The following is a 27,323-nucleotide window of genomic DNA, read 5'->3' on the forward strand; positions in this document are numbered from 1 at the left end:
CAGAGAACTGTTCCCCGCCATCCACACTCTCAGAGAACTGTTCCCCGCCATCCACACTCTCAGAGAACTGTTCCCCGCCATCCACACTCTCAGAGAACTGTTCCCTGCCATCCACACTCTCAGAGAACTGTTCCCTGGGTCCAGTGGAACTAGCACAGTCCTGTTCCTAACACCCACTGCGACACAGACCAAGTTATTTATTTGTTAAAGATTTATTTATGTACATGGATATGCTTACATGAGCATATTTGCACACGTGTGTGAATGAATGCACATGGGGAACAAAAGTGAGTGTTGTTTTCCATCAATTTCTGTCCACTCCTTTGAAGCAGGGTCTTTCCTGAAACTAGTTTATTTACTCAGCTTGGCTGGCAGCTATGAAGCCTCAGTGGTCCTGTCTCCATCTTTCTTGAACTGGAATTATAGACATGTGTGGGATGCCCAGGTGGCTACACGAGTGCTAGATCTTAATTCCTGTCCTCACGATTGTACAGAAAGAGCTCTCAGCCAGGGCTGGAGAGACAGCTCACAGTGCATCACTTGCTGTTCTTGCAGAGGACTCAGGTTTAATAACCAGCAACCACACGGCACTTTATAACTGTAACTTCAGTTGCTAGGGATCAGATGCACTCTTCTGGACTCCGTGGACACTGGGCATGCACATACATACATGCAGGCAAACACACACACATACCCATACTTTTATTTGTTTTTAAAGAGCTTAATCACTGAATTATCTCTCTAGTCTCCTCCCCCAAGTTATTTTTTTATTTTTTATTTTTTTATTTTCAAGACAGGGTTTCTCTGTGGCTTTGGAGCCTGTCCCGGAACTAGCTCTTGTAGACCAGGCTGGTCTCGAACTCACAGAGATCCGCCTGCCTCTACCTCCCGAGTGCTGGGATTAAAGGCATGCGCCACCACCGCCCGGCCCCTCCCCCAAGTTATTTTTAAGAAATAGTTTTATAAATGTGGTCCAAATTGATTGTTCTTTTTGGAAAATAACTGGTATATGTATAAAAATATCATAAAATATTAAATTCACCCAGTAAATGAGAAGTATAAATATGGAGCCAACAATCTCAGGAAGTCGTCTTTTTTTCTAAACATTTTTATTATATTGGTGCTAAATGTCTTTTATTATATTTACTGTGTGTGCACACATGTGCATGGGAATGTCCAAGAGAACTTCAGGAGCTAGTTCTCTCCTTTCCCCATGTAGGCTGGTAGGCTCTATGGCAAACACTCATATCTGCTGAGACACCTGCTCACCTTTCAGGAGTTTTCAAAGGCTGGTGTGGTGGCGAATGCCTTTAGTACCAGCAGCACTCAGGAGGGAGAGGATCTCTGTGAGTTCAAGGTCAGTCAAGGCTACAGAGTGAGACTCTCAAAAATAAAATAATTTATTTTCAAAAATAGGGCTAGGGTTATGATCACTTGTTGCTCTTCCATTGAACTCAGGCTCAATTCCCAGCACCCACATAGCAGCTACAACCACCTGTTGTTAGCTCCAGCCCTAGGGGAACTGGTTCCTACTTCTGACCTCCAAGGACACTGCAGAGATATATATTCATGCAAACACACACACACACACACACACACCCCCCAATCTCAATGCTTTCCAAGTCTACACTCCTATCTTTCTAATAATTTCATATTTATTTCTGATTTTAATAACATTTTCACATTACTGCCACAGGGATTTAACTTCTACTTAAAAAGATAAATTTTTTTGTTTATTTGTTTCGAGAAAAGGTTTCTTTGTGTAGCCCTGGCTGTATGGAACTCACTCTGTAAACCAGGCTGGCCTTGAACTCAAGAGATCCTCCTGCCTCTGCCTCCTGAGTGCTGGGACTAAAGGCACATGCCATACTACCCAGCTGAGATTTCTTTTTTTTTTTTTTTTTCATGCCTGTCTGAGAATATATGCATATGAGTGCAGGTGCCTGCAGAGGCCAGAAGAGGGTGACAGGTCCTGTGAAGCCAGAGGTACAGGTGGGTATGAGCTGACCAGTGTAAATGCTGAGAACGGATGTGTGTCCTCAGGAACGGCAGTGCTGCTGAGCCAGATGAACATAAGAACTGTATAACCTGTTTGTTTGGACAGGATGGTTCATGCAGCCAAGGCTGACTTTGAGCTACTATGTAGCTGAAGATAAAAGTTGAACTGATCACCCTTCCTCCAGCTGTGAAAAGCTGTAAAAACTTGCAGGCACTACCACAGCTGGCTTAAACAGTTACTTTAATTTTCTAAAATATCAACATTATAACCAACTACTATGAAGTCTTCCTTCTTATTTTCCTAAAATCTTACTTTTGGCTTTCATACAAGCAGAACAGATTTTTTTTTTCAAGACAGGATTTCTCCATAGTTTTTGGTTCCTGTCCTGGAACTAGCTCTTATAGACCAGGCTGGCCTCGAACTCACAGAGATCCGCCTGCCCGCCTCCCGAGTGCTGGGATTAAAGGCGTGCACTGCCACCACCGCCCTGGCAGGACAGATTTTTTTTTTTTTTTTTGCAGCCTTTTCTTGAAGCTCTTTGAATTCTTTGGGTTGGTGGGTTTCTACATTTTCTTTAATAGGTTTTTATAATGTCCTCAAAAATACTAGGTTTTTTTTTTTTTTTTTAAATCTACAATCAGCCCACTTTGGCAAACAAGAAGTATGAGTGGGAAATTTGTTGAACTGTTGTTTTAACGACTCTTGGCTGCCTGTGTACCATCTAACCTCAATGCTGCCCTGATTGACCTGCTGTGACTTGGGTAGGTGGCAACTGATTGACAAGTGACCATCTCCCTGAACTTGTCTTGTCCTAGGCTCTAGGAGAGTCATTAACTCTGTAAATGTAGTAACAAGGTCAGAACTCAGTCTCCCTTCCTCCTAGGTCTCACTTGTGAGCCCCAATGCACTCTGGAAGGTCAATCTGCAGTGTCAGCCGAGCTCTTCCGGCACTCTACTGCTATGAAATCAAAGGGTCTCTCACAAGAAAAACCAAAGAGAAGGCCTGAAAGCTCCGGACCACCTTCCATTTCCTCAGCATATTTAAGCAAGAGTGAGTCCAAAGTGCCCAGCAACCCACTTTCCCACAGTAAATGCCTTTTATTAAAGACCCTAGTTATGTGTTCGTGGGAATCATACGAAGGAGATTGCCTTAGAGCTCAGGTCTTGACTTTTTTAATCAAGAACAAGACTTTGACCATGTTCCCTTTACTCCCTGAAACAATGGCAGGAGTGAAGCAGAAAAACCTTTAGGATAAAATTTGACAGAGTCAGTCACAGAAAGTCCGTATGTTCTTTATGTAAATAATGGAAATGTGATAACTTGCGTAAAATTAGTGACATGAAATATGTCCAAACCCCTCTTACCTAGGATTGGAACAAGGTACTCTTTGAGTGTTCACATTGTCACATAAGGGTTCTCCACCATGGTAGATACCTGTGCGAACATAGATCTGAAAGAGAAGGAAACTATACACTATATATAGTGTATACACACCCACACACCCACTCATATATATGCATTATGAACACTCAACAGAACCAAGCACTACAAAATAACTGATGTAAATGAGAGAATCATGAGATCTTTTGTTCAGATGGCTTCTTTGTATTAATTTACAATTAACTGTTGCCTTTGCCAACTAATGATGGGCCCCTGACCCAGTAGGAAGTTAGCATAGCCAAGAGCCCCGGGGGGAGGGGGGGGCACTATGCATAAAACACAGAGGCCTTCACTTTTCCAAGATAAGCTGGTGTTAGGTATTCCTTCAAACTCCTGAAGCTAGAGGAACAGTTCCCTAAGACATGAACAGTTCTGTTATGAGATGTTAAGACTTTCACACAATGGGATTAAATAAAGACTATAAAAAGACTCACTTTAGATCCGATCACTGTTTTTAACTAAATAGACTGTAAAACTTTCTACTTTAAAAAGCCTACAGTTATGGATATTACAATTATAGATTAACTGTGTGAAAGCTGAGGCAGGTATAACTCAAAAAGAAATCATGATTCATTTATATTTTCTGAGATTTGTGTTTTAAGTCATGTGTAAAGCTACCACAGGTCAATAGTTTACACTGTGTTCAAATTAGGCTAATAAAACAATGACTTCCATAGAACAAACATCAGCCTTTGTGACCTTACCTTATCAATGTCTCGAATATTTACATTTACATAGGTTGCACAAAGAATTTTGATTCTGAGTGCACTATTAATAACCCAGAGGGATTTCGTAGATGTCTCTCCATTCATATAGGGCGTGGCTGTGGAGATCCGCCTGGAGTAAGATGGCATTGTGAAGCTATCCATCGGCAGCTGAGAGTAAAGACTCTCCTTGGCCATCAACATCAAGTTGGGCATCCTCCCCAGCATTATACAGCTTCTGATGTACTGTAAGAGATCAGAGTGAGAGAAGCAACCATTGTCCGTGAGGTTCTTCATCCCAAAGATAACATGCAGGAATGTTATGAGCATTTACAAAGGTGATTTTAAAAATCAAACATAGACCACACTTGTTACCAGTTGTTTTTTTATTAAATTGGAATTAGTTTCAAAGAACTTCTGAATATATTTATAAAGTAAAAAACTAGGATCAATTTTTGACACTATCATGTTACTCTTAACTGCAAAACACTAAAAACAAAGATCAGAAATGACCACTGTAGGGAAGAGCAGCTTCCTCTGTCACAGTCCATGTCATACGTCACCAGGGCCAAACCCCACACCCCTCCCTCCACACAGTTCCTGAGAAACATTTATTTTACTGAAACAATAAAGGCCCATAAGTAAGCTGGTATGGTCACCTACACTGGCAATGCTAGCACGTGAGGAGTGGATGGAAAAGATGAAGGTATACGGTCATTGTTTGCTACATGGCCAATTTGAAGCCAGCCTGGGCTATATGAGACCCATCTCAAAAAAACAAAATTCCAAACAATAAAAACAATAAGCAAATGATACTGAGAGCTATAGAGACATTTAAAAATGTTAAAATTCACTGATCTGAGTTTTGAAATAGCAGGATGTGTGTGCAGAGTTCAAGGTCAGGAATGCTCCTCAATCACTGTCCACTTATTTTATTGGGAAAGGGAACATGGAGCTCAGTAAGGACGAGGCTGGCTGGCCAGAGAACTCTAGGGATCCTCCTGTCACTGCCTCCCCAGTGTCGAGATGTCAGGCACAGCTTGCCAAGCCTGGCTCTTATGTTGGTGTTAGGGATCCAAGCACAGGTCCTCCTCATTGTACACCAAAGCACTTTACCAAATGGCCCATCTCCCCAAGTCCAAGATAAAGGTTCTTTAAAAACTGTATTTGCTTATTAATGTACACGTACACAGAGCATGCATGGAATTCAAAGGAGTTTAAAGCTGGTTCTCTCTCCATCTTGGTGGCCCCCAGGATACAGATTTTTGGTCTATGCTACTCCATACACATCATAACCCCATACTCTCCTATCTATCAGCAACTGAAGGCCGGTGTCTGTATTATAAAACAGTGATTGGTGTGTACACCACCGTTGCTTCTCAAAGGACAGAGAAAGAGGAGGAAGGTCAGTAGTGATCTTAATAAACAATGCTCTACTTTAACACTGTCCCCATATAATTATTGGGGAACAAGAAAGTCATGAAATACCCCCTATTTTGTAGTTAGTATAACTGCCACATCTTCAGGCTCTCAATTAATTATATTATTTGAATAAAAACTTAAATAGAAGAGGGGCCTGGTTGAAAGCAAGGTGATCAGAGGGAGTAGGGAAACTCATTCATCCCAGCGGGGTTGACTATGATCAAAACACATGATATACATATATGACACAAATGACCACAGGAGGATAGGTAGTTCAGTGGTGGAAGACTTGGGTGGCATTCATGATGTCCTAGGTTCAATCTCTGGTAGTGGCAGAAACAAAACAAAACAAAAAGACACAACTCACAAAGGAAAATGTCATTTCAGTGAAACTTACTATTAGTATTAAACAAAATTAAAATATGCTAATAAATAAGCTTATAAATTGTTTGCTAATATTAACTATTAATCATCAAAAGTACAGGCTAAGGACATATGCAGCCTGGCGTGGGCATCCATCACTCACCTTGTACTGGCTCAGAGGATACTTTTCTAGGAAGTACTCGTCACAGCCACACACTTTCAGAATATACTTGCCCTGGTATTCTAGGACACAGAGCTTCAGCTGCTCAGAGGAGAGCAGCATACTCCGAGTCTTCTTCCTGATGGCTTCAGCAATGACTTGCTCTGGCACACAGTCATGGTTGATCTTCAGGGTGTACTTCTGCTTGTCATTGTTTGGAGAGACGATTACCCAAATCACCACTATGATTTGTCCTGTAACAAGAAAACAATGCTGGATGCAATGTTGGTGTCAATTCATCTCTCTGAAGACAAGTCTCAAGAAGTTTTCACTCTCTGTTCTTGTAACTACAACCAGATAGGATTCTAGTTAACATGATTAACTAGAGGCGAAGATCTGGTGGAAACAGGCAATGTTCACACCTGGCAGACTTTCATACAACATCCTAGGCTCCTTTCTGACTAGTCTAGTGGATCACTAAAACACAAGACCAAGCTCATCTCCACTGTAAACTGCAAGCTGCACTTCACAGAAAGACACGAGAGGGTCTCAAGTTTACCAGTTCATGAACTACTCAAAGGAAAGGGAGCACCATCGTTAGAATGAAGAAAAGATGGAAGAAGAATAAACAGGGAAAGGGAAAAGGAAGTTTTAATTTTTCTCTTACTAAGACCAATTAAGTCATGGACACCGAGAATCTGCCGGATGTGAACACTGCCTGTTTCCACCAAATCTTCACCTCTAGTCAGTCAGGTTAACTAGACATTGTTTCTAGTTATGTCTTTAGAAAAGTAAAAAAAAAAAAAAACACAGTGAAGCATGACAGTGTTTTCCTGTCAGAGAACAGATCACTAAAATGTATGTGCCTGTGCTTGTTTTTATGAACTCTTTTCCTTCTTTTTTATCGGTGGTGCTGGGTATCAAACTCACGGCCTTGTGCACATAGGGCAAATGCTCTAGACAACAGCTCCTTCTGTTTTTATTTATGAAAAAGAAGAAGATAAGCAGCTCTAATTTTGTTTGCATTCTGTCAACAGTGAATTCTAAACTCAGTTCTTTAGTTTGAGCGAGAGAAGTATTCACCAAGGGCTGAGTTAGGGAGTCTGTGCTTCCTGTCTACGAGTTATCACTTAGCAATCTACTCTCGTGGGGCAGCAGACCTTGTCTCCAAGCTCACCATCCAGCCAGCAAAAAGCAATGGTGCAGAAGAAATCAGAGCAGTGACAGGAGTTCACTGCTGACGGTCTCCTTACCTTTATCTAACTTGTTGTAGATGTGCTTTGGCAATTCTGGGGAAGACTCTACATTGGGAGGGTAGACATACATTGCTCTGCTGTGAGGCGAGTTGAGATCCCGCAGATCCACGGCTTCTTTGCAAACATTCAGAATGTTCCTTCGGAAGTCCTGGACTTCTGGATCTTTAACCATGTCAAATTCACACACTGGCATGCCAATAACAAAACCTGAAAAATAAGGTATTTATAAAGAATGCAGGGCAGATGTGGTCCTTACAAACTCAGAACTGTGCACATTTGGAAAAGCCTAAAAGTCAAGAAAGTTTCTGAGTTAAAAAAAAAAATCACTGATGAATTTAAGAGCTGATGAAGCCTTAGGCATTTTAAATATATTATATGTATTTTCCATACATATATTAATATTAAAAATAGAATCACTATCAAGTTTTTTACAGAGTAATAAAACTTGGCTATAGCAGATCTAAGTCCTCCTCCTAATTGTATTTTTTACAGAAAACCCTACAGAACATCAAAGTTTTAAAACTTTAGGAGGAGGACTTAAAACCACTACTTTAGATTTTTTTAAAAAAGAAATTACTTAAAGATTACAAAGGCAGTGATTCAGACAAAGTATCTTAACAATGAAACAAAGAATAGATGCCAGTCATTTGCAGTTTAGCAATGACAATGTCAGTTAGCTAAAAATTATATCATACCAATTTCTCGATTGAGGATCTTCTCTTCACGGTTGCCTACTGGTTCAATTACTTTTAAAAAGGGTTGAAAGAGCCGAAGGTCACAAAGCCGTCTTGTTTCATCAAAAAATTCTTCTCTTTCTGCTTCTTGGGTAACACTTACAAAAATGTAAGAAGATTCATCTTGCAGAAGCTGATGCAGAGGGTATTTTCTGGCTTCTTTAAATAGTTCATGTTTGATGGTGATTAGTGTAGCCTCACGGAGGCATTCTAAAGTCACTATCATTCCATTTGGGAGTAAACATTCCACTAGGATTCGTGGGGGCATCAAGTGGATGCCCCACAGTTCACCCGACGATGGCCGTGGAGGCATTGTTCTGATCCTCTGCCAACTTTACATAGAAAACCACTTTATGGAATCAGAGAGATGGCTGTCCCCAAACAGTGCCCTGAACAAGAGAGGAAAACCACCTGTTAGAGAGAAGCAACTCCTGAGCGCACACCATTGATGACTGCACTGCACTGCGAAATGTGACTGTTCACATCCTGTTGTCTGATCAGAGCAATCATAACTTATGTGTTTTAATCTCGACTGTTGCTCTAAACTATGCTATAAAGATCTTCTTACAACAGATACTAGAACAACTTTCATTTAATTAGATTTAATGAAAAATTTTAAAATGCAGAATAGATTTCCCAAGCGAAGTCTCATAAAAACATAGGCAATGGAAAGAATGAAAAAATAAGCTGGAACTCAACCAAAACTTCCCAGCTCACCAGGTGGTGTAGGCCCGCAATCTCAGCTACTCTGGCTGAGGCAGGAGGACTGCAGTTCAAGGCTTGCCTGAAAAGTTTAGCAAGGCTGTCTCAAGAACAAATCAACACCAAGAGATTAGTAGAGACCTTGCCTGGCACGTGAGGGAGTAAACTCCCCCCGGCCACATACACAAAATCCCACCAAGTCTTCTCTAAAGGTGACTGGGTTCTGTCACATTTATCGTTCTCCATCATTTTAGGATGCAAGAGATTTTAAATATAAGTACAGCCCAGAAAAATCCAAATACTTTTCCTTCCTTACTCTTCCCCCAGCATATTTTCGTAATGTGATACTAAATGGCTAAGTCTTTACATTTTAATCTTTCTAATTTCCCTCAAATATTTTTTATTATTTAAATCCACATATATGCGTGGATATATGTCTGTGTGATATGTGCAAGTGAGTGTAGGTGCCTGCAGAGGCCAGAGGTGACAGATCCCCTGGAGTTGGAGTTACAGGCAGTTGTCAATCACATGTTATGGGTCCTCTGGCAGAGTAGTGTGCTCTTAACTCAAAGCCATATTTCCAGGACCCCTGCAATTTCCTTCCTATTGGTGGTGGGGTTGTGGTGTAGGAGTTCCTTCTGTTTGTGTGTTGCTTTCATTGGTTAAAGAATAAAGAAGCTGCCTTGGCCTAGTTGACAGGGCACAACTTAGGTAGTTGGGGAAGACAGAACTGAATGCTGGGAGGAAGAGAGGCAGAGTAGGAGAGAGAGACACCATGAAGCTGCCAGAATCAGACATGCTGAATCTTTCCTGGTAAGCCACTGCTACGTGGTGATACACAGATTAATAGAAATGGGTTAAACTGAGATGTAAGAGTTAGCCAATAAGAAGTTAGAGCTAATGGGCCAAGCAGTATTTTAATTAATAAAGTTTCTGTATGGTTATTTTGAGTGTAAGCTAGTAGGCGGCTGGGACGGACAAGCAGCTCCTCCTTGCAACAGGGTTGTTTTCTGTCCAAGTGATATTTTTAGACCACTCTAAGGTTTTGTTTGTTTGTCCAAGAAAAAGTCTAAGGTAGTCTAAGGCTGGTCCTGAATTTGTGAGATAGCCAAATCTAGCCTTTCTTATGTTCTGATGCTTCTGCTTCCACCTACTGACTGCTGGGGTTTGGTGTGTGTGGCACTATGCCTGGCTTCCATCCTGTTTTTAAAGGTTTGTTTTCTTTTTTTTAATTGTGTGTGTGTGTGTGTGTGTGTGTGTGTGTGTGCGCGCGCGCGCACACATGTGTGCACGTGTGTGCGTGCCTGCAGAGGCCAGAAGAGAGCATTAAATTCACAGAGGTACAGTTGAAGTTATAGGTGGTTGTGAACTGCCTGATCTGGGTGCTGGGATGTGAACCCTGGTTCTCTGCAAGAGCAGCAGCAAATATGCTTAAATCAAAGTCCACCTCTCTAGCCCCTCAGTCATTCATTTGTTTTGGAGACAGGGTTTCTTTGTGTGGCCCTAGCTGTTCTGGAACTCACTCTATAGGCCAGGCTGGCCTCTAATTCAGAGATCTGCCTGCCTCTGCCTCCTAATTACTAGGATTAAATGTGTGTGCTACCACCCACCCCATTTGATTTTTAAATGATTTAAGTATTCTGACATAAAACAAAATATCATCAATGGATTTCCTTGAGGCATGATGATGAATCTGCACCACCTTTGTACTCCTGACATAGACTGTCTTAGATGCTGAGGGATACATGACTCTGTGTCAGTACAATGATCCCCTCACTTCTGGTTAAGTAGCATAACACTTCAAAAACTATTAAGTATAGTAGGATTTGAAAGACTCAGTTTTACATGACAACACTTTTGAGGGTTTAATTGGAAGATGCCACTGAAACCCTTAAAATACACACGCCAGCAAGCTAGCGAAGTGGGTAAAAAAGTGCGTGCCATGCAAACACGATCCCTGGATCCAATAGACCAACTCCCAGAACCATCCTCTGACCACATCTGTGCCATGCACGAGTGACCTCCATCAACCTGCAAAACCCCACCAAGTCTTCTCTTAAAGAGAAAATGCAAATTAACTCCCTGCTGTTCCACGGTTCTTTCATTTAGTAAGTGAAACTGGAAGTCAGTCACCACAAAGGCAAAGTAGGAGGTACAAAATGAAAAAGAAGTGAAGGGGCTGGAGAGATGGCTAGCAGAGGACCCTACTCAGGTTCAGTCCCCAGTCCTCAGAGGCTCAGAACCATCTATAATTCCAGTTCGATGGGATCTGATCTGACTCCCTCCTCTGACCTCCATGGGCACCAGCCATGCACATGGTACACAGACATACACTAAGGTGAAATAAAAACAAAAAAGGAAAGTGGAACTGTAAAAATGGGTGGGAAACGCCCTGGACATCCTGTAGATGTGGTCACTCTAACCTGTGGCCCATGATAGCAGGACAACGGCTCTAATTGACACTGTTTCTTCCCAGGGGTGCTGGTCCTGTCCCAGGATCATGTTTGGTATTAGGTAGGTGTCTTATTGTTATTATGAAGAGACACCATGACCACAGCAACTCTTACAAAGGAAAACATTTAATTGGGCTGGCTTACAGTTCAGAGGTCTAGTCCATTATCCTCATGGCAGGAAACATGGGAGCAGGTGAATATGGTGCTGGGGAGGTAGCAGAGTTCTACATCTGGATTGGCAGGCAGCAGGAAGAGAGAGTGACACTCAGCTTGGCTTGAGCATTTGAAACCTCGAAGACCATTCCCACTGACACACTTCCTCCAACAAGGCTACACCTCCAAATAGTGCCACTCTATGAGCCTATGGGAGCCATTTTCATTCAAATCACCATAGTATGTAATGAAGACTAAAACAGATGTCCTTTTCTGCCCCTCAGAAGACAAACTCCAGAGTGTGACGACCATGTGGTATGTGTGATGGTAGTTATACTCAGAATTCCAGAGCAGAAGAAAAACTAGGGTGGACAGTTTCTATAAACATCCTGTGTCCAGCTGTCTCAGTGGAGGTAGGGAAGGAAGACAGCCTACGGAGCACAACAAAGAATCAGAGAGTGAACTGGGAAAGGGTGCAGGGGCATGACACAGTCTAGAAACCTGTCACTCCCTGATTCCTCAGAAGTTCAGACCCTCCAACATCTAACCCGTCCTAAGTTCCTTTAGTTCTCTTATTTGCATTCATTCCCACCCTGGGTAGAGACCACTGCAAAGACCTTAAATGGCTGCCTTTCAATTCTGCTTGCATTCTCTAATTATTGCATCCTTCATTCTTTTATTTAAATGTGTGCAGGTGCACATGCACCTGTATATGGAGAACAGAGGCTGGAGTTGCTGGTGTCCTTAATTACTCTCCACTTCATTTTGTAAGAGGCTCCTACACTGACCTAGAGCTCACCAAGTAGGCTAGGCTGGCTGGCCAGCAAACCCAGGGATCTGCCTCCACTCCTCCTCTCCAGAATATACCAGCACGTGCAGTTTACTGTGAGTGTAGTGAGCAGACTCAGGTCTCCATGTATGTGCAGAAAGCACACTTACCCACTCAAGTACTTATCCAGTCCCATGTATTTCCTACGCTTAAAAAAAAAAAAAATCACAGCCTAGTAAAAAGACTAGATAAATCAAATCCACGTGCACAATTACTGAAGTGACTTACATGGAGGTTTTAAGTATATATTTAACTCTTCCCCGAAAAGAAAATGCCAAATAAGTGAGTATTGACTTCCTGCAAGCATAAAAAAGTTCAAATAGAAACAAAACCAAACCACAAGCCGCACTAAAAGAGCAGCTCTGCTTACAGTTCTTTGCTGAATGGTGCTTCGAAATCTACAACACAGAACTACTGCAACATCTATTTTCTACAATAACCCAGAAATTCGTATGTTCTCTAGGACTAAAGGAGAAGGCTAACAGGGCAGACAGGTTATCAACTTTATGGCTTACTGTATAATGGTATGGTTACACCCAACAAACTTCATAATTTAACTCTTTTTTTTTTCTCCAATTTTTCAAGACAGGGTTTATTTATGTAGCTTTGGAGCCTGTAGACCAGGCTGGCCTCAAACTTACATAGATCTATTTGCCTCTGCCTCCTGAGTGCTGGGATTAAAGGTGTGCACCACCACCACCCGGCCTTAACTCTTTTCATGGACAAGAAATGTGATCACAGTCAAAAACCCCTTCAGGATTTTGGAAAGCAGGGACTGACTAGCATCACAGAAATAACCACACAGCAGCCAGGGCACACATCTTTCTATTAGCTTCATGCTTTCTGCCTTCTTGTGGCAACCTCATTTCAGAACAAAACTGCTAACCCTCAGCTCACACACAGAAATGCAGAGAAGGCAAAGGGACCTCACAACTATGCTGGATAATTCTTTGGGGTGTAGGTACTACCACTCTACTTATGGGGTGTAGGTACTACCACTCTACTTATAAGTAAACCAAAGACCAGAGATGTGATATGATCATTAGGAGACAGACTTTCATTTGAGGAGGCCGCTGGAGATGAAATCATGGCCTTACACATGCAAGCATTCTATCCTTTGCTTTTGACACAAAGTTCTCATATACCCCAGGCTGGCCATTAACTCACTATACAGACAGACTGACCCCAAATTTACAGTCCTCTTGCCTCGGCCTCCTAAGTACTTGGACTATGAGTATGCTCTACTACAGACGGGGATATGGCTCAGAATATTGGGACTATATATTCATTTTTACACTTTGAAGAAGTGTTTTCTTCCTTTTTTTTTTTTTTTTAAAAAAAAGCAAGATCTCATGGCGGGCAGTGGTGGTACAAGCCTTTAATCCCAGCACTCGGGAGGCAGAGGCAGACAGATCTCTGTGAGTTCAAGGCAGCCTGTCTACAAGAGCTAGTTCCAGGACAGGTTTGGACAGGCTCCAAAGCTACAGACAAACTCTGTCTCGAAAAACAAAATAAATAAATAAATAAAATCTCATTAGCCTAGGCTGGCCTTAAACTAACTACTTCTCCTACCTCTATGTCTCATGTGCTTATATTAGGTTCATGCTATTATGCCCACCTGAAAAACAAAGATAAAAAAGAAAAATAAAATTGGCTTTGCTTTCCCTAGCTTTCTACTTACGTAAATAAACTGTTCAATTAAGGTAGTCTTATTTTCTTAGAAGCAGGTATACGTGATTCCTTCCTTGTTGATAAATCACATTCCTCATTATCAGGTTCAGTTACTGTGCTGCCCTGCAGGACACAGCAGGCAAAGTTCCCGATGCTCATTAGGACTGGAGGAAGACTCTGTATTTCCAGTATAAGAAGGTCACTTCTTGGCTAAGGCCAACTGCCTGATCATGGCATCATCTTCTACAGTACCACTCCTGTCTAGCTGGATACCATTTTACAACAGCCCGTGAAGCAAAACCATTACCCAACTATACACAGGAAGTCTATACAGTAGGCGAACAAAGCAGACACTGTCTGATTTTGGAGATATATGTTTAAGATGTTGTTTAATCAATTTCTATCTGCATCAGAAAGCATGAACAATACGTAAGCTATCTGGAAACATCTATCTGTAAGCTTAGGTGCATCTATGCTGACTGAACTGGCAGCCTATGCATACAATAGCCACAACTGCTGAAGCAAGCACCTTGTATTTTCTGGACCTCCTTCCACACATACAGAAATTGTTGAAGGTTTTTGAATAACCTGTATATTATTTCTGAGTCTTATGTACTGACACAGACAAGATTATACTTTTATTCCTTTTTTTTTTAAAATATTTATTTATTATGTATACAATGTTCTGTCTGTGTGATGCCTGCAGGCCAGAAGAGGGCACCAGACCTCATTACAGATGGTTGTGAGCCACCATGTGGTTGCTGGGAATTGAACTCAGGACCTTTGGAAGAGCAGGCAATGCTCTTAACCGCTGAGCCATCTCTCCAGCCCCCTATACTTTTATTCTTAAATCAACGAGAAAACAGTGTTTAGTTTTATATTATCTACAACATCTCTTTATTTGGTTACTATTAGAAAACAGATATATGCTTCCCAAATCTTTAAGTTACCAAATGAACCTTTCTTCTGACTTATAACAGAATTAAAGACTCCTGTCTAGGCTTGTTATAGACACAGCGTGATTCAAACATGGCTTAATAATCAATTATCTGATTACCCTATTTGAAGACGATGGCAAATGCTTTGAGTTAATCATTCCTTTTCTTTTAGTTACCACAGTCTCTTATAGGTATTTATACTGTACCTTTACAATCTCATTAAAATAATTTATAACCATGTCTAACTTCTTACTAGATTATAAATTTTTCCAGGATTTTGGGGATAAGGACACAGAAAACAACAACAACAACAAAATAGAGAATAGAAAAATTAGTTGAGAAATTATTCCAGAGAAAACATCAAGGGCCTGAAGGAAGAGTTAGAGCAGGAGGGATAGTCAGAAAGAGGCTGGAGCCACCCGAGGAATAGAGTCTCCAAGAGGCCAACTGCATGGGGAACGAGAAGTATAATTATAAACACATCTCACAGAGTGATGATTCCTGGGAAGCAAGTGTCCTTCAGTACCATGTTCTGAGTCCCAGTGCGGGCCTCCAAGATTTCCTTTCTGTAAGAGCCACACTGAGCTGGAGCTGGAGCAAGTCCAGAGAGACAGCTGTGATACACACTAGCTCTGGAAGGATGCTCTATCCACTTCCTTCAGAATGCTGTCCTTCACTGACCTTTACAATCTGGCCATGAGAAAACAGGCTTTCAATGAGACAGAAGAGCTGTAGAGATCAAGTTCTCATGACAGTATGCAGGAAACTATAATCCCTTCAGTAAGAGTTACAATTTGTTCTTCATATTAAATTCACACTTATAGAAGTATAGAAGGCATCATGAAAATATATTTCTGAGATTACTACAGCAATAAGACAAAGGTTTCCTGACTCGTGGTCAATGGGTGGCTTAGGAAGTGTCTATGTGTTGATAAAATTTTTTAAATAAGACAATTAAGATCTAGGCGAGTAGTGTGTATAAAATGTTGATTTTTTTCAGAGTCTCATGTTGCCCAGGCTGGTTTTGAACTATGCAGCAAAAAACTGATCTTGAACTGATGATCCTCCTACCCATCCCAAGGGCTGCGATTATAGGCCATCAGCACATCCAGCCACAATACAGACTTTAGGACCATGGCCTGAACAGGCAGGTTAAAGCAGCTGCACTTCAGAGCCACTAATGAAATACAAATTAGTAATACCGGTTTTAAACTGTTAGGTAAATGTACTTAAAAACATAACGATACAAACCATATCTTGAAATGTGGGGTAAAAAATTTAAATTTTACAGGACAAATGTGTAGCTTGTGATAAGAGCACGTGCCCAGCACACTTAAGGTTCTGGGTTTGAGTCCCAATAAAAACAAAATGCAAGGACAATAACAACAGGAAAATCAAACTTTAATGTACACTGATAAACTAACACTTTGTACAGGTTTAAGCCCAGAAGGAGACTAGACATTAATCCAGCTGGGGACACAGCTCTGGGGTGTAGTGCTTACCTAGCAGGCATAAGGGCCTAGGTTCAATCTTAGTACCAAAGTGAAAACAGGGAAGAACAGTCCAGGAGAAGGTGTGAGAAGCGCAATTACGAGTCAAGTGCAGAAAAGACAAGAGGACTTGATACCACTGCATAATTTAATAGCATACAATGCTCTCACTGTGACAACACTGTGTGATTTCTAGTGAGTACTTTTCTCATCTTCCCAGAACAGTGCTGTGGTTTGAGCCTGAAGTGGCTCCCACAGACACATGCATTTGTACACTGGCCCTCCAGCGTGCTGAAGGAAGTGGGCCACTGGCGTTGGCCTGTCGGCTTTATAGCCTGGCCCACTTCCTGTTTGCTCTCTGCTTCCCGAGTGGTGATGCTGTGTGACCAGGTTCCTCTGGCTCCTGTCTATCACCAGGCTTTCCTTCCCTGTATGCTGTCTTTCCCACCATGACGGAACCACCAGCCAAACAAAATAAACCAAGACAGACAGGTGAGAGAGAACATCAGTCAGAAAAGCCAGCCAGGCAACTCCAGAAAGTCCACTTACAGTTTTAGACTAGGATGATGGAATTTGGTAAATTACAATTTCAAAACACCGAACCCACAGAATAATTAATATTTCAATGGAAAATGACATTACATTTTGTTCTTGGCTATTGCTCCAATTCTTTAAATCCTTTTGACTATGAACAACAGCATGCATTACCTGGTGCATGGGCAGGCCTAGAGGTGGAAGGCAATGCTAACCAGTCCACAGAAAGTCGAGTGAACACAGGTCTGAAATCCTCAACCCCAGGGCCAATGACTGAGGGATTTTGTCAGAAACCTCCAACTTTTCAAATGGCATTCTTATTTAACAGAGACAATAATACATGTTACCTAGTACTGTCCAAGGCAGAGGCGACCAGTGTTTCTGTTTTAGTAGGGCCAGTTTTTCTCAAGCCTCAGTACCACTGATGCTAGAGAGAGCTCTGCCATTTTAGGACTTCCTCAGCCAGGGCAGGTTCCTTTTTTCTTTGCATTATACCATTTTTCCTGTCTTTCTTCATTAAGAATGATACCCTATTTCTTTACACCATTAGATGGATGAGGACATTTAAACACTGCTCCTTTTGGGTAGTATGCTCTAGCATCTATATACTATAAAAAGCATGTCTGCACCTCTGATTAATGTTCTGATCCTAATCATGAAAAACCTTACAATGTACCATAAAACAAATGTGGGTCAGCTATAGGTTTCTCAACTGAACCTGCCTATGCCCCTGACTGCTGTGAATGTGTGTCTGTATCCATAGATGCATGGCTCAATGAGGACACAGCTAGCAACTTTCATCAGAATATTCTACCAGACACAGTATAGATACCCATGTGTATGTAACCATGTTCCATTAGAAGGGCTTCGCCAGACAGCCAAAAGGATTTGGGGAGAAAAACCAAGGACAGTCAGAAAGCTCCATCATAGCTCACTTTTTCCAACAGTACCTCATTTCCTGAGGTTGAATAAATAGCAGTCCAGTGATGGTTTAAGTGCTGGTAATCCCACAGCCTCAGAGACAAAAAGGGAGAAAAGTACACCTTCAGACATCAGTGCCCTAAGTGTTTCTCAAAACTAAATGACATCTTCTTTTATACTATTGTGACCAGTGTTGATCTGTTGGTCAATATTCCAGGCCAAGGAAAAAGTCTGCAACAAGAAAACAGCTGGCTGGTAAGTGATTCAAATAAAGATCTGTTGGGCTGGAAAGACAGTTACAAACGCACACAGCTCTTGCAGATGAGCTGAGTTTGGTTACCAGCACTTCCTTCAGGCAGTCGGCAACTAACTGAAATCCAACGCCCTCTTCTGGCGTTCATGGGCACTGCATTCATATATACAAATGCACACACAAGTATACTTGTCAGTATAAATAAAAATAAATCTTTTATTAATTTATTTATTATATGCACATGTGTTTTGTTTACATATCTGGATGTAAGTATCTCACAGCCATATGTGTAGAGATCTGTGGACAACCTTGTACTTTGTGGGTCCCAGGTACTGAACTCAGATTGCTAAGCTTGGCAGCAAGTGCCTTCACCTTCTGAGCCCTCTTACCTAACATATGTTGAAATAAGGGCGGCGGGGCTGCGTCCCCAGCACCCTGAGATTAAGAATCTCATGCTCTACCGACTGAGATATGCCAGCGGCCCCCGCTGCCCTTATTTCAACAAATGGCTGCCCAACGTGAGGATAACTGAATCCACAAAAAGCCTGAAAAAGCTTGGGAAAGAATGGAGTGAAGCATGTTTTCTTGGTAGCAGAAATTTTTTGGGTCTACTCTGCTTGCTAGAGGCAAGCAAGCGCTCTCATCTAAGAGAGGCTTCCTGACTCAGCTTTAGCTGCAAAACCCTACAGCTCATTAAGAGGTCCTGCCACAAAACACTTAAACGGTGTTGACAAAAAGCTGAACGCATGCTTTTCGGTTTTCAGCTGTAGCAGGAAAAAAGCTGTGCCGTTTAAAAATGCTGGCTTTCTGGGCTGTCCTGCCACAGCAAACTCTGACTCTTTTACGCAGGCGGTTCCTGCGGTTTGCAAGCACAGGCTGCTGAAGCTCGCTTGCTGGCAGGAACCTTGAAATGCCATAGAGTTGTGGCAGTAAACATGGCTACAACCGGTGCCTCGGCCATGAGGCTGGAAAGCTAAGGAATGGACTGGATCTAGCTGGCAAAGCCACGGCTTTAATCCTACTCATATTGCTCAGTAATTTAAAGGCTCGTGTGGTCAGAAAAAGAGAGATATACAGTAAAGAGAGACTCAAAGACAATTTCTAAATGGTTTACAGTGTGTTAAAAATATATGCAAGCTAAAAGTTAAAAGTTCTTAAAAGTAAAAAAAAAAAAGGAACAAAGAGAGTAGTTGGGTGTGGTAGTACACACCTTTAATCCCAACACTTGGGAGGCAGAGGGAGATTGACCTCTGTGACTTCAAGGTGTGGTAGCACACGCCTTTAATCCCAGTGCCTAGAAGGCAGAGACAAACAGATCTCTGTGAGTTCAAGGTGTGGTAGCAAACACCTTTAATCCCAATGCCTGGGAGGCAGAGACAGGCGGATCTCTGAGAGTTCAAGGAGAGCCTGGTCTACAGAGTTATTCCAGGTCAAAGAGATACAGAGAATATAAAATAAAAGTAAAAATAAACGAAATAGAGGTTAAAATAAAGCGTACAAAGATGGAAAATACACAGAGAATCTTGATACTGTATACTATTATGCTCTCTTTGAATTGTTTGAATGCTGAGGAAGGAGCAACAGCTGCTAAAAGATATTTGTTTATAAATGCTGCTGAACTAATCCATCGTAGAGATTTTGATGCCTTGACTTTGAAATTTGGATCTAAGGACATGATACTTTGGAAAGGAGTTTCTTATTTTGTTTTCACAGAGGATGAGACCCTGTTCATTTCTTCTATTCCGATATGGTATGATGGACCACGCCCTCCTGAACGGTTGCTGTGAATACCTTCAGAAAATTGCTTCGCTCAACTGCCAACTGAGATGAAACTAGCACACAGGTTATACCATGAAAGACCTAATTAACGACGCCCCCATTCAGCAGGAAGCAGTTTGGAGAGAAAAAACTGCGCCCATATTCCCAAATATTGTTTATAAATGTTCTTTTACATTTAAAGGGGGAGATGATATAGGTATGAATAATTTACATTGATATGGATTTTGCTTTAGTGATTTAAATTTAAGGTTAATTTTGTAATGTATATAGGTTGTTAATGAATAATCATTAATAATAGTTAAGTTTGTAGTCATGTTAGTTAAGATTTTCTAGATGTGCATAGATATATTTTAGATAGGCATTCTTCATATTTTTCAAAGATTATAGAATATGGCATTTTAAATGTTTTAATAACTTAGGACTTTTCATGACAATGAGACACTCTGCTCCTGGCAGCACCAATCTACTTCAAGAGGAAGATGGGCATCGAAGAGGATCCTTATGGAGTTTGATAGCCATTTGGGCAAGAAACTGCTCTTGCCTGGACTATTGCATAAACTGGACACAGAGAACCCGCAGAGAGAGGACTGCTGAACTTGCCTAAAGGTGAGATGATCTTTCGGGGTTCCTGATTCATGAAAGAGTCTGCAAGACATTCTTCAGGACAAGCAGATAGTGACTGCCTTTGAAATTTCCTGCTTTGTGGAAATGTCTGCTGGAAACTATGGGCCTGTAGGCCGAAGATGGATGCCCCAACGGTACAGAGGAACTTTGGGTGACTGTCCAGGCAGCGAGATGTCTCTGTCATTTCTAGAGTTTGAAAGTTGCTTTTTTCTTGTTTGCTTAGGTAATATTGTATCTTTCTGGAGTCTTTGATGGAGTTAAGAATAGTTAGCTATAGTTATAGTTTTCCTTAGTTATGATATAGATTATTGTAATTTTTACTTGATAACTGTTTTGTTATATGTAATTTTGCTCCGTTAAAGTTAAAGCCTTCTTTTTTTGTTTAAACAGAAAAAGGGGAAGTGATGTGGGAGTGTCATATATCAATCTGTTGATTTCATTGGTTAATTAAATAAAGAAACTGCTTGCCCTGATAGGTTAAAACATAGGTGGGAGGAGTAAACAGGAGGAAGAGGAAGTGAGGTAAGACTCCTCAGACAGACTCGACAGCTCTGCTCTCTGGAGCAGAGACGCCAGGCTCTGCTCTCCCAGGCAACTCCGACCCAGGATGGACGTAGGCTAGAATCTTCCTGGTAAGCGCACCTTGGGGTGCTTACACACATTATTAGAAATGGGCTAAATTAATATGTGAGAATTAGCCTAGAAGAGGCTAGATAGAAATGGGCCAAGCAGTCTTTAAATGAATACAGTTTGTGTGTTGTTATTTCGGGCATAAGCTAGCAGGCGGCTGGGGTGCTGGGGATGCAGCCCCGCCGCTCCTATTTCAACAAACATAAAAATAAAATCTTTAAAAACAAAAACAAATGAACAGATTTGCTTAAAAATATGGAGTGATTCTCAAATGTGTCTATCAATTTGACAGAGAGGACAGGGTAGTTTTCTGCCCAACAACACCCATCTACTGTACTCACATACAAATAAACCCAAACCCGAAGGAGGAAGCCCTCTCTTCTAATTCTATCATCCCAGGTGGGCAGTCCCTGGTTGTGGGCATTCTGTGAAAACAACAGTGTAACTCTACATCCTGAAGCAGATTAGACAAGGGACCCTGGCTCTCCAAGCACAGAGTACCTCATTTCACATCAATGTTTAGCTTCCGGACATTCTGTCTAGTTCTTTTTATCCTTGATGCTGTCTTTTGTCCTAATCACAATTTCAGCTTTGTGCTTAACCCATTTCTTCAGAGGCTGCTACAGCTGTAATCTTTTCAAACACTCTCCCTTCTTATGCCCTATCAATTGACTAACATTCTTATAAAATGACATGGCAAATACAAAAATACACTAACATTTTATTTCACTGAACCTGACTACTTAATGTTCAGTCTTAACCTGCTCATTTCATGTCATATTGACCCAAATCAACGTTTCCCAGTCCCAACTGATAACATAATTGAATAAAGGTCCACTTACACAGATGTTCTACATTTTTCAGACTATATTCTGATAAGCATGAAATTTTACATTCATTTATTCTTCACAGTAACAACACTGGACAGAAGACATGAAATCTAACAGAAACCTGAGTTTTAAAGCTGCCTTTTTTGGGAGCTAGAGAGAAGGCTCAGTGGTTAAGACCATTTGGCTACTCTCATATCAAGGGTTCACATAACACACAGCCACCCCTAACTCTAGTTCTGACTGTTTCTACCTCCCCAGGCATCAAACACACATGTGGTATACACATATATGCAGGCAAACACTCATCTAAAATAAGTCTTTCAAAATTTTTGAAAACCGATTTTCAGTCATAGGAAACCTACTATCTTACAAACATCCTAAATTTTATATATACATATATGCATATATATTCACATACATATTCATATAAAAGAGTCCATTTGGGGTTTCCTTATGTAGGGTACAACGCTCTTTTCCAGAACCCACAGGTTTCCAAGTGAAAAGTATGGGTACCTCCCTTTGAGTTGTTGGTCACAGTGTCCTGGAGACCCTTAAAATAATACAGACTAGTATCAGTATTCTTGGTGGCTCACCAGTTCATAACGTTATGCCCTTATTATTGAAGACACAGCACACTTTGACACAGGACAAGGAAAAATCAAATTAATACTGACGAGGAAGCTTCTTCTTTGCTGGCTAGTTCTCAAAATACTGGAAGGTGCTATATAGGCTCGTAAGAGAAAAAGGTCATAAATAATCTTCCCTGTTAAACTTGTGAACCACAATAATGACTAGTGGAACAAAACATGCCTAAGGGCGCAACAGTGGCATAAATGTTATAGGCATAAGCAACCAACTGCTTCCTGATTGACACAAGGCTCATTCCGGAAGAGGAAATGCATGACTGGGCCTATAAATAAACCCAGCTAAGAAACCATAGCTGGGGAGCTCATAATACCAGGAGTGAAGCTACTACTATTATTCTGTTAAATGTACCTACTATCAAACTGCCCTCTAAACTGCTATCTCTCATACCCATAGATTAATGCAATTCACAGACCTTTTGTGAAGTTTATTTGTGTAGTGGGCAGTGGTTACTATAGAAATTCACAAATGGTCAACATGTAGAGAATAAGTGCTCACTCACAAATGAGACATCTATATCACAGAGAGCAGAGACACCCTAAGAGACAGAGTTCAAAGAGAGCCAAGTGAAACAGTGTCATCTGAACATGATAGGCCAGCTGAACTCATGAACTTACCACAGTTGTGGTGACCTGCACAAGTCCAGGTTAGTAAAAATTACAGAAGAGGGGAGAGGGACTTACAAGTTTCCCCCCTAGCTGAGTGGTTATTGACACTTGATAGCTTCTGGGGGAGGGAAGAATCAGTTGTCATTAAAGGTGTAATACCCTGGTAAGTAGACCATGCTCTAATAGATGGTCCCATACTCGTGAGTGTATGGGCAGTTTGGACAGCACAAAATAGATTTACTAAGTTATCTAAAAGAAGAGACTTGGTTGGGAGTGGTGATACATGCCTATAAACCCAGCACTTGAGAGCCAGAGGCAGGCAGATCTCTGTGAGACAAGGCCAGCCTGGTCTATAGAGTGAGTTCCAGGGTAGTCAGGGCTATACAGAGAAACCCTGTCTCAAAAACACCACCCGTCAAAAAGAAGACTTGAAACTGAAGGAGTCTGGGGTTTTAGGTATGGGGTCTAGAAGGAATATGGGATGAATATGATCAAAATACATTGTATGGAGGGCTGGAGTGATGACTCTGTGGTTAAGAACAATGGCATCTTCCAAAGGACCTGGGTTCAATTTCCAGCACCCACACGGCAGCTCACAACTGTCTGTAGCTCCAGTTCCAGAGGATCCAACATCCTCGCACAGACAAAAATATATTGCATGCCTGCATGAAAAATTCCAAGAATTAATAACAATACCATGTATTTCTTAAAATTGTTCTCTCTTTTGGCCAAGGTGTATTGGTAAATGCCTGCAATTGCAAAAGTCTAAGGCAGGAGGATCATGAGTGAGTGTGAGATGAGATTAAGCTAGAACAAAATAATACTACAAAATTTCTCTGATAACATATTCTGATTTAGTTGCCTACCATCTGCCTCATTTCCTGGCAGTGACAGAAGATTATCACATTAGTAATGACTAAAAACTCAACTACAAACAACTAGTGATCAACTAGTGACCCACTTTCCTGCCTTGAGCAAATGTGATGTGATGGAGGGAGACTGGCAAGCAAAGCAGACAGTTCCCCAAAGTGCAATCGGGAGAAGGGGACTTACTTTTAGCACAAGCACCACACAGCAAGGCGTGAGAAGTTCTATGAATAACAGCGGCCAACAATGTCAGAGACTTACAAGATGAGAATTTAAAAAACAACCACCACCATACAATGTGCATGATGAGCAAGGCATTCAAAACACGTTTATTTAACTAATCACCGAGTCTTTATTTTCCCTTTTAAATGTTTCTTGAGTTTTGTTTTTGAACTTGTTAATGAACAATGAGCCAATTACTTCGAAATGACAATTCCTGTATCGTAAAAAAGCCATGAAAATGTGAACTGGTGGAGCTACCATCAGGCACCGTCACTAGGGTGACACCAGCAGGACACTTCCATCTTCACTGGCTGGTGTCTCACGTCCTCAGCGGACAGACTGTTAACTCAACTGTAAGTTAAGGTGTGTGCTCATAAAACCTGTCATATGACAAAACCATTGCAGCAGGCTGTTTACCATGCCACTATGCTATTATCCCAATTCCTTCTCCTATTACAACTCATCAGCAAACTTTTTCTGAATTTAAAATAAGGTATAGAATACTTAAGATCTTTAAGAAGTTAAGTTACATCTTCTCTAAGAAGTTAAAGAGTAACTCAAAAAGAAAATGATGCAAAAAATAAGGTGAACAGGTTGAATGAACGGCGGCACAGACTTACACGCATACACCCAATTCAGTAATCACGGGGTGAGTGTGCAATGAACTATCTTGATGGGGTTAAAATCTAGGGAGTATACATCATGGTGCCTGCATAACCCTTCCTTTATAGGAAAAAAGAGGAAAGCTAAACCGAAACTGCTCAACTTCCCCTCGTCAGTACTAATGTTCTGTGTGACCTGACAGACCACGTGTGTCATCAGCATTTGATAACTACACCAAGTTTAAAGCACGTAAGGAAAAAAGGATATACAGACAAATACTTGAAAGTATTCCCAATTTGATTTCCAAAACATGTCTCAGTGATAAGAACTCTTGTTTTATGGGCTCAAGGCCCTGGGTTCCCTTCTAGTACAAAAAACACAAAAGTTGAATGTCTTTTACTATCAGCTAACTCGCACCGCCTTGGTTCCTTTATTATAGCTGCATCTATACCACCCATCACTAGTCTACCACAGTAAGCTATCCTATCACAGAAGCCTAAATGACAGGGCTGTATTTACGACTGTGCTTTAGTTCCCACAAAAGCACAATTCTGAGCACATGAGTCATTAGCCCCAGAGTGAAAAAAAAAAGAAAAGAAAGAAAAAGAAAAACTTGGGTGAGACTATGAATCTTACTATCGAAACCAACAATTTAGCTTAGAAATTCCTCTTCTGAACAAGAGGAACAAAATGTTTCTACTCTGTCACACACTCCAAAACTATGAGAGCTGTTGTCTGCTCTCATAGAGAGTTGGTGTATGGCGCAGGAAGATGACCTTAGCCTAGCTGTTTTCAGAGCTGCTCTTTTGTCCTGTCAGGATGCCATCTTTCTAGGACAATTCCGGCTCTTATCCCTATCTAAGCACATATTACAAAGTCCCCACGACTCACATGCAAAACATTCTAAAGTTAAACACTCATTTCCACAGTGTTAGCTGTTCCCCTCTGTGGGGACCAGGTCAGAAAGGGAGCTGTTGTTAACTAAGCTTCTGGCACCGTGCTTTAGGCACCTGGGCAATGCACGTGGGCAGTCCCGCGTTCAGTCCCCAGCACCAACACAAACAACAGTTTAAAAAAAAAAAAAACTGAGGCTAACATCCTATGTTTCGTTTTAAAGACACCTTCATGAATGAAAAAGGGTTGAAAGGTACTTGGTGTAATGAAAAGCAAAGCTGCCCAGGCCCTAACTAACTTTCCAGCAGAAAGTCAAAGTGCAGTACCACTCTGGGATATCCTCTGCCTCAGGCTGACTTCACAAAGGTCCGCCACGGCCAAGCGCATCCTCAGTCTCCAAGGCAGAGCCCAAGGCTTTGCATAAGCAAGCTCTGCTGCTGAGCTACAACCTGGCCCTCATTATTAGTATTTTCATTGTTCTCCATCTCTACTAGGTCAGAAACAGTTCTTCCTGGAGAAGTAACCTGTCCCTAATTCAGCAACCATTCTTTAAATAATACTAAAATATATTGCTAGATTCTGGGTGTGGTGGTGTATACCTTTAATCCAGTATTTGGGAGGCAGAGACAGGAGGAGCTCTTTGAGTCCAGTTAGTCTAGTCTACCGAGAACCAGCCAAGGTGACATGTCTCTGTAAGGAACCAAAAGGACCCCAACATCTCAAAACACAAAAAATACTGTCGGGCAAAGTTGGGGAAGGGGGCAATATTTTTATGTAGAGTTCCAGTTTTTATTATCTCACAATCCATAAAGTAAAATATAGTGATCATAGAATAAAGTGCATATGACTATCAACCTTAATTGTCAATTTGAAAGAATCTAGGATCACTATAGAAACCAGCCTCTAGTGAGGGGGTTTTCTAGATTAGATTAATTGTCAGGGAAAACCTGTGCTAAAAGTGCATTGCAGGGCTGGGTTACCCAGCCTGAATAAAAAGAAGAAAGTGAGCCGAGAACTAGCAACAACCTCTCTTTGCTTCCCGACTGCAGACACAATGGGACCAGCTGCCTCAATCTCCTGCCATCATGATCTTTCCCCATAATGGACATACACCCTCAAAGGGTGAGCACAAACAAACCCTTCCAAAAGCTGCTCTGTCAAGTATTTGTGTGTGTACACACTACATTTTCAAAGAAGGAAAAGGCTTTTTGACAGGCACAGATGAGTACGGCTCCTCATCTTAGGCAGGTGGGGTAAACTAAGGCAGAAAATCCTTGAAGGCACAGTACTCAGTCCCAACCCTTCCTAGTTCATTTCCAGCGGCGTCACTACAAGTGCTGGCTGAAACTGGTGTCTAATTACCCAGTTCTCACCTGAAGTACATTCTTACTGAGCAGGGCGCAGATCAAGCATCACCGGCCCTTTTCAGCACACCTGAGCTCTAGTCTTAATGGGGCCACCTTTCCCTTTTGCAGTTTTCTCTGTCGTGGACACAGGAACCATCTTCCTTCCATCTCTACTGTCATCTGCTACCATGACAATGGTACTCGGCTTCCATGTGAGTCCCATGTCTTGTCAGATAGGCTGCAGAAAGGCTT

At 41.5% G+C, this 27,323-nt stretch overlaps 1 protein-coding gene across 3 annotated transcripts in view; it reads right to left on the minus strand.

Annotated features, from left to right (window-relative positions):
• The window catches only part of Pik3ca (phosphatidylinositol-4,5-bisphosphate 3-kinase catalytic subunit alpha), a 79,018-nt gene that overhangs the window by 26,190 nt on the left and 25,505 nt on the right, over nt 1–27,323 (minus strand). For 2 of the 3 annotated variants that reach the window (XR_007591018.1, XM_050138263.1), the window contains exons 2-6: nt 8,041–8,468; nt 7,343–7,552; nt 6,093–6,343; nt 4,145–4,390; nt 3,365–3,450 (exon numbers count right to left, since the gene is read on the minus strand). Coding sequence is in view for 2 of the 3 variants with exons in the window: in XM_050138263.1 (XP_049994220.1) it covers nt 3,365–3,450; nt 4,145–4,390; nt 6,093–6,343; nt 7,343–7,552; nt 8,041–8,392 (1,145 nt within the window). In the remaining variant the exon portion in view is untranslated. Of the gene's footprint in view, nt 1–3,364; nt 3,451–4,144; nt 4,391–6,092; nt 6,344–7,342; nt 7,553–8,040; nt 8,469–11,378; nt 11,465–27,323 lie in introns of those variants that run through there. The other variant, XM_050138264.1, reaches the window with a different exon arrangement.

The sequence above is a fragment of the Alexandromys fortis genome, unplaced genomic scaffold (assembly GCF_014885135.2).
Source record: "Alexandromys fortis isolate MF-2015 unplaced genomic scaffold, M_Fortis_MF-2015_v1.1 scaffold_15, whole genome shotgun sequence".
Classification (NCBI taxonomy): Eukaryota; Metazoa; Chordata; class Mammalia; order Rodentia; family Cricetidae; genus Alexandromys; species Alexandromys fortis.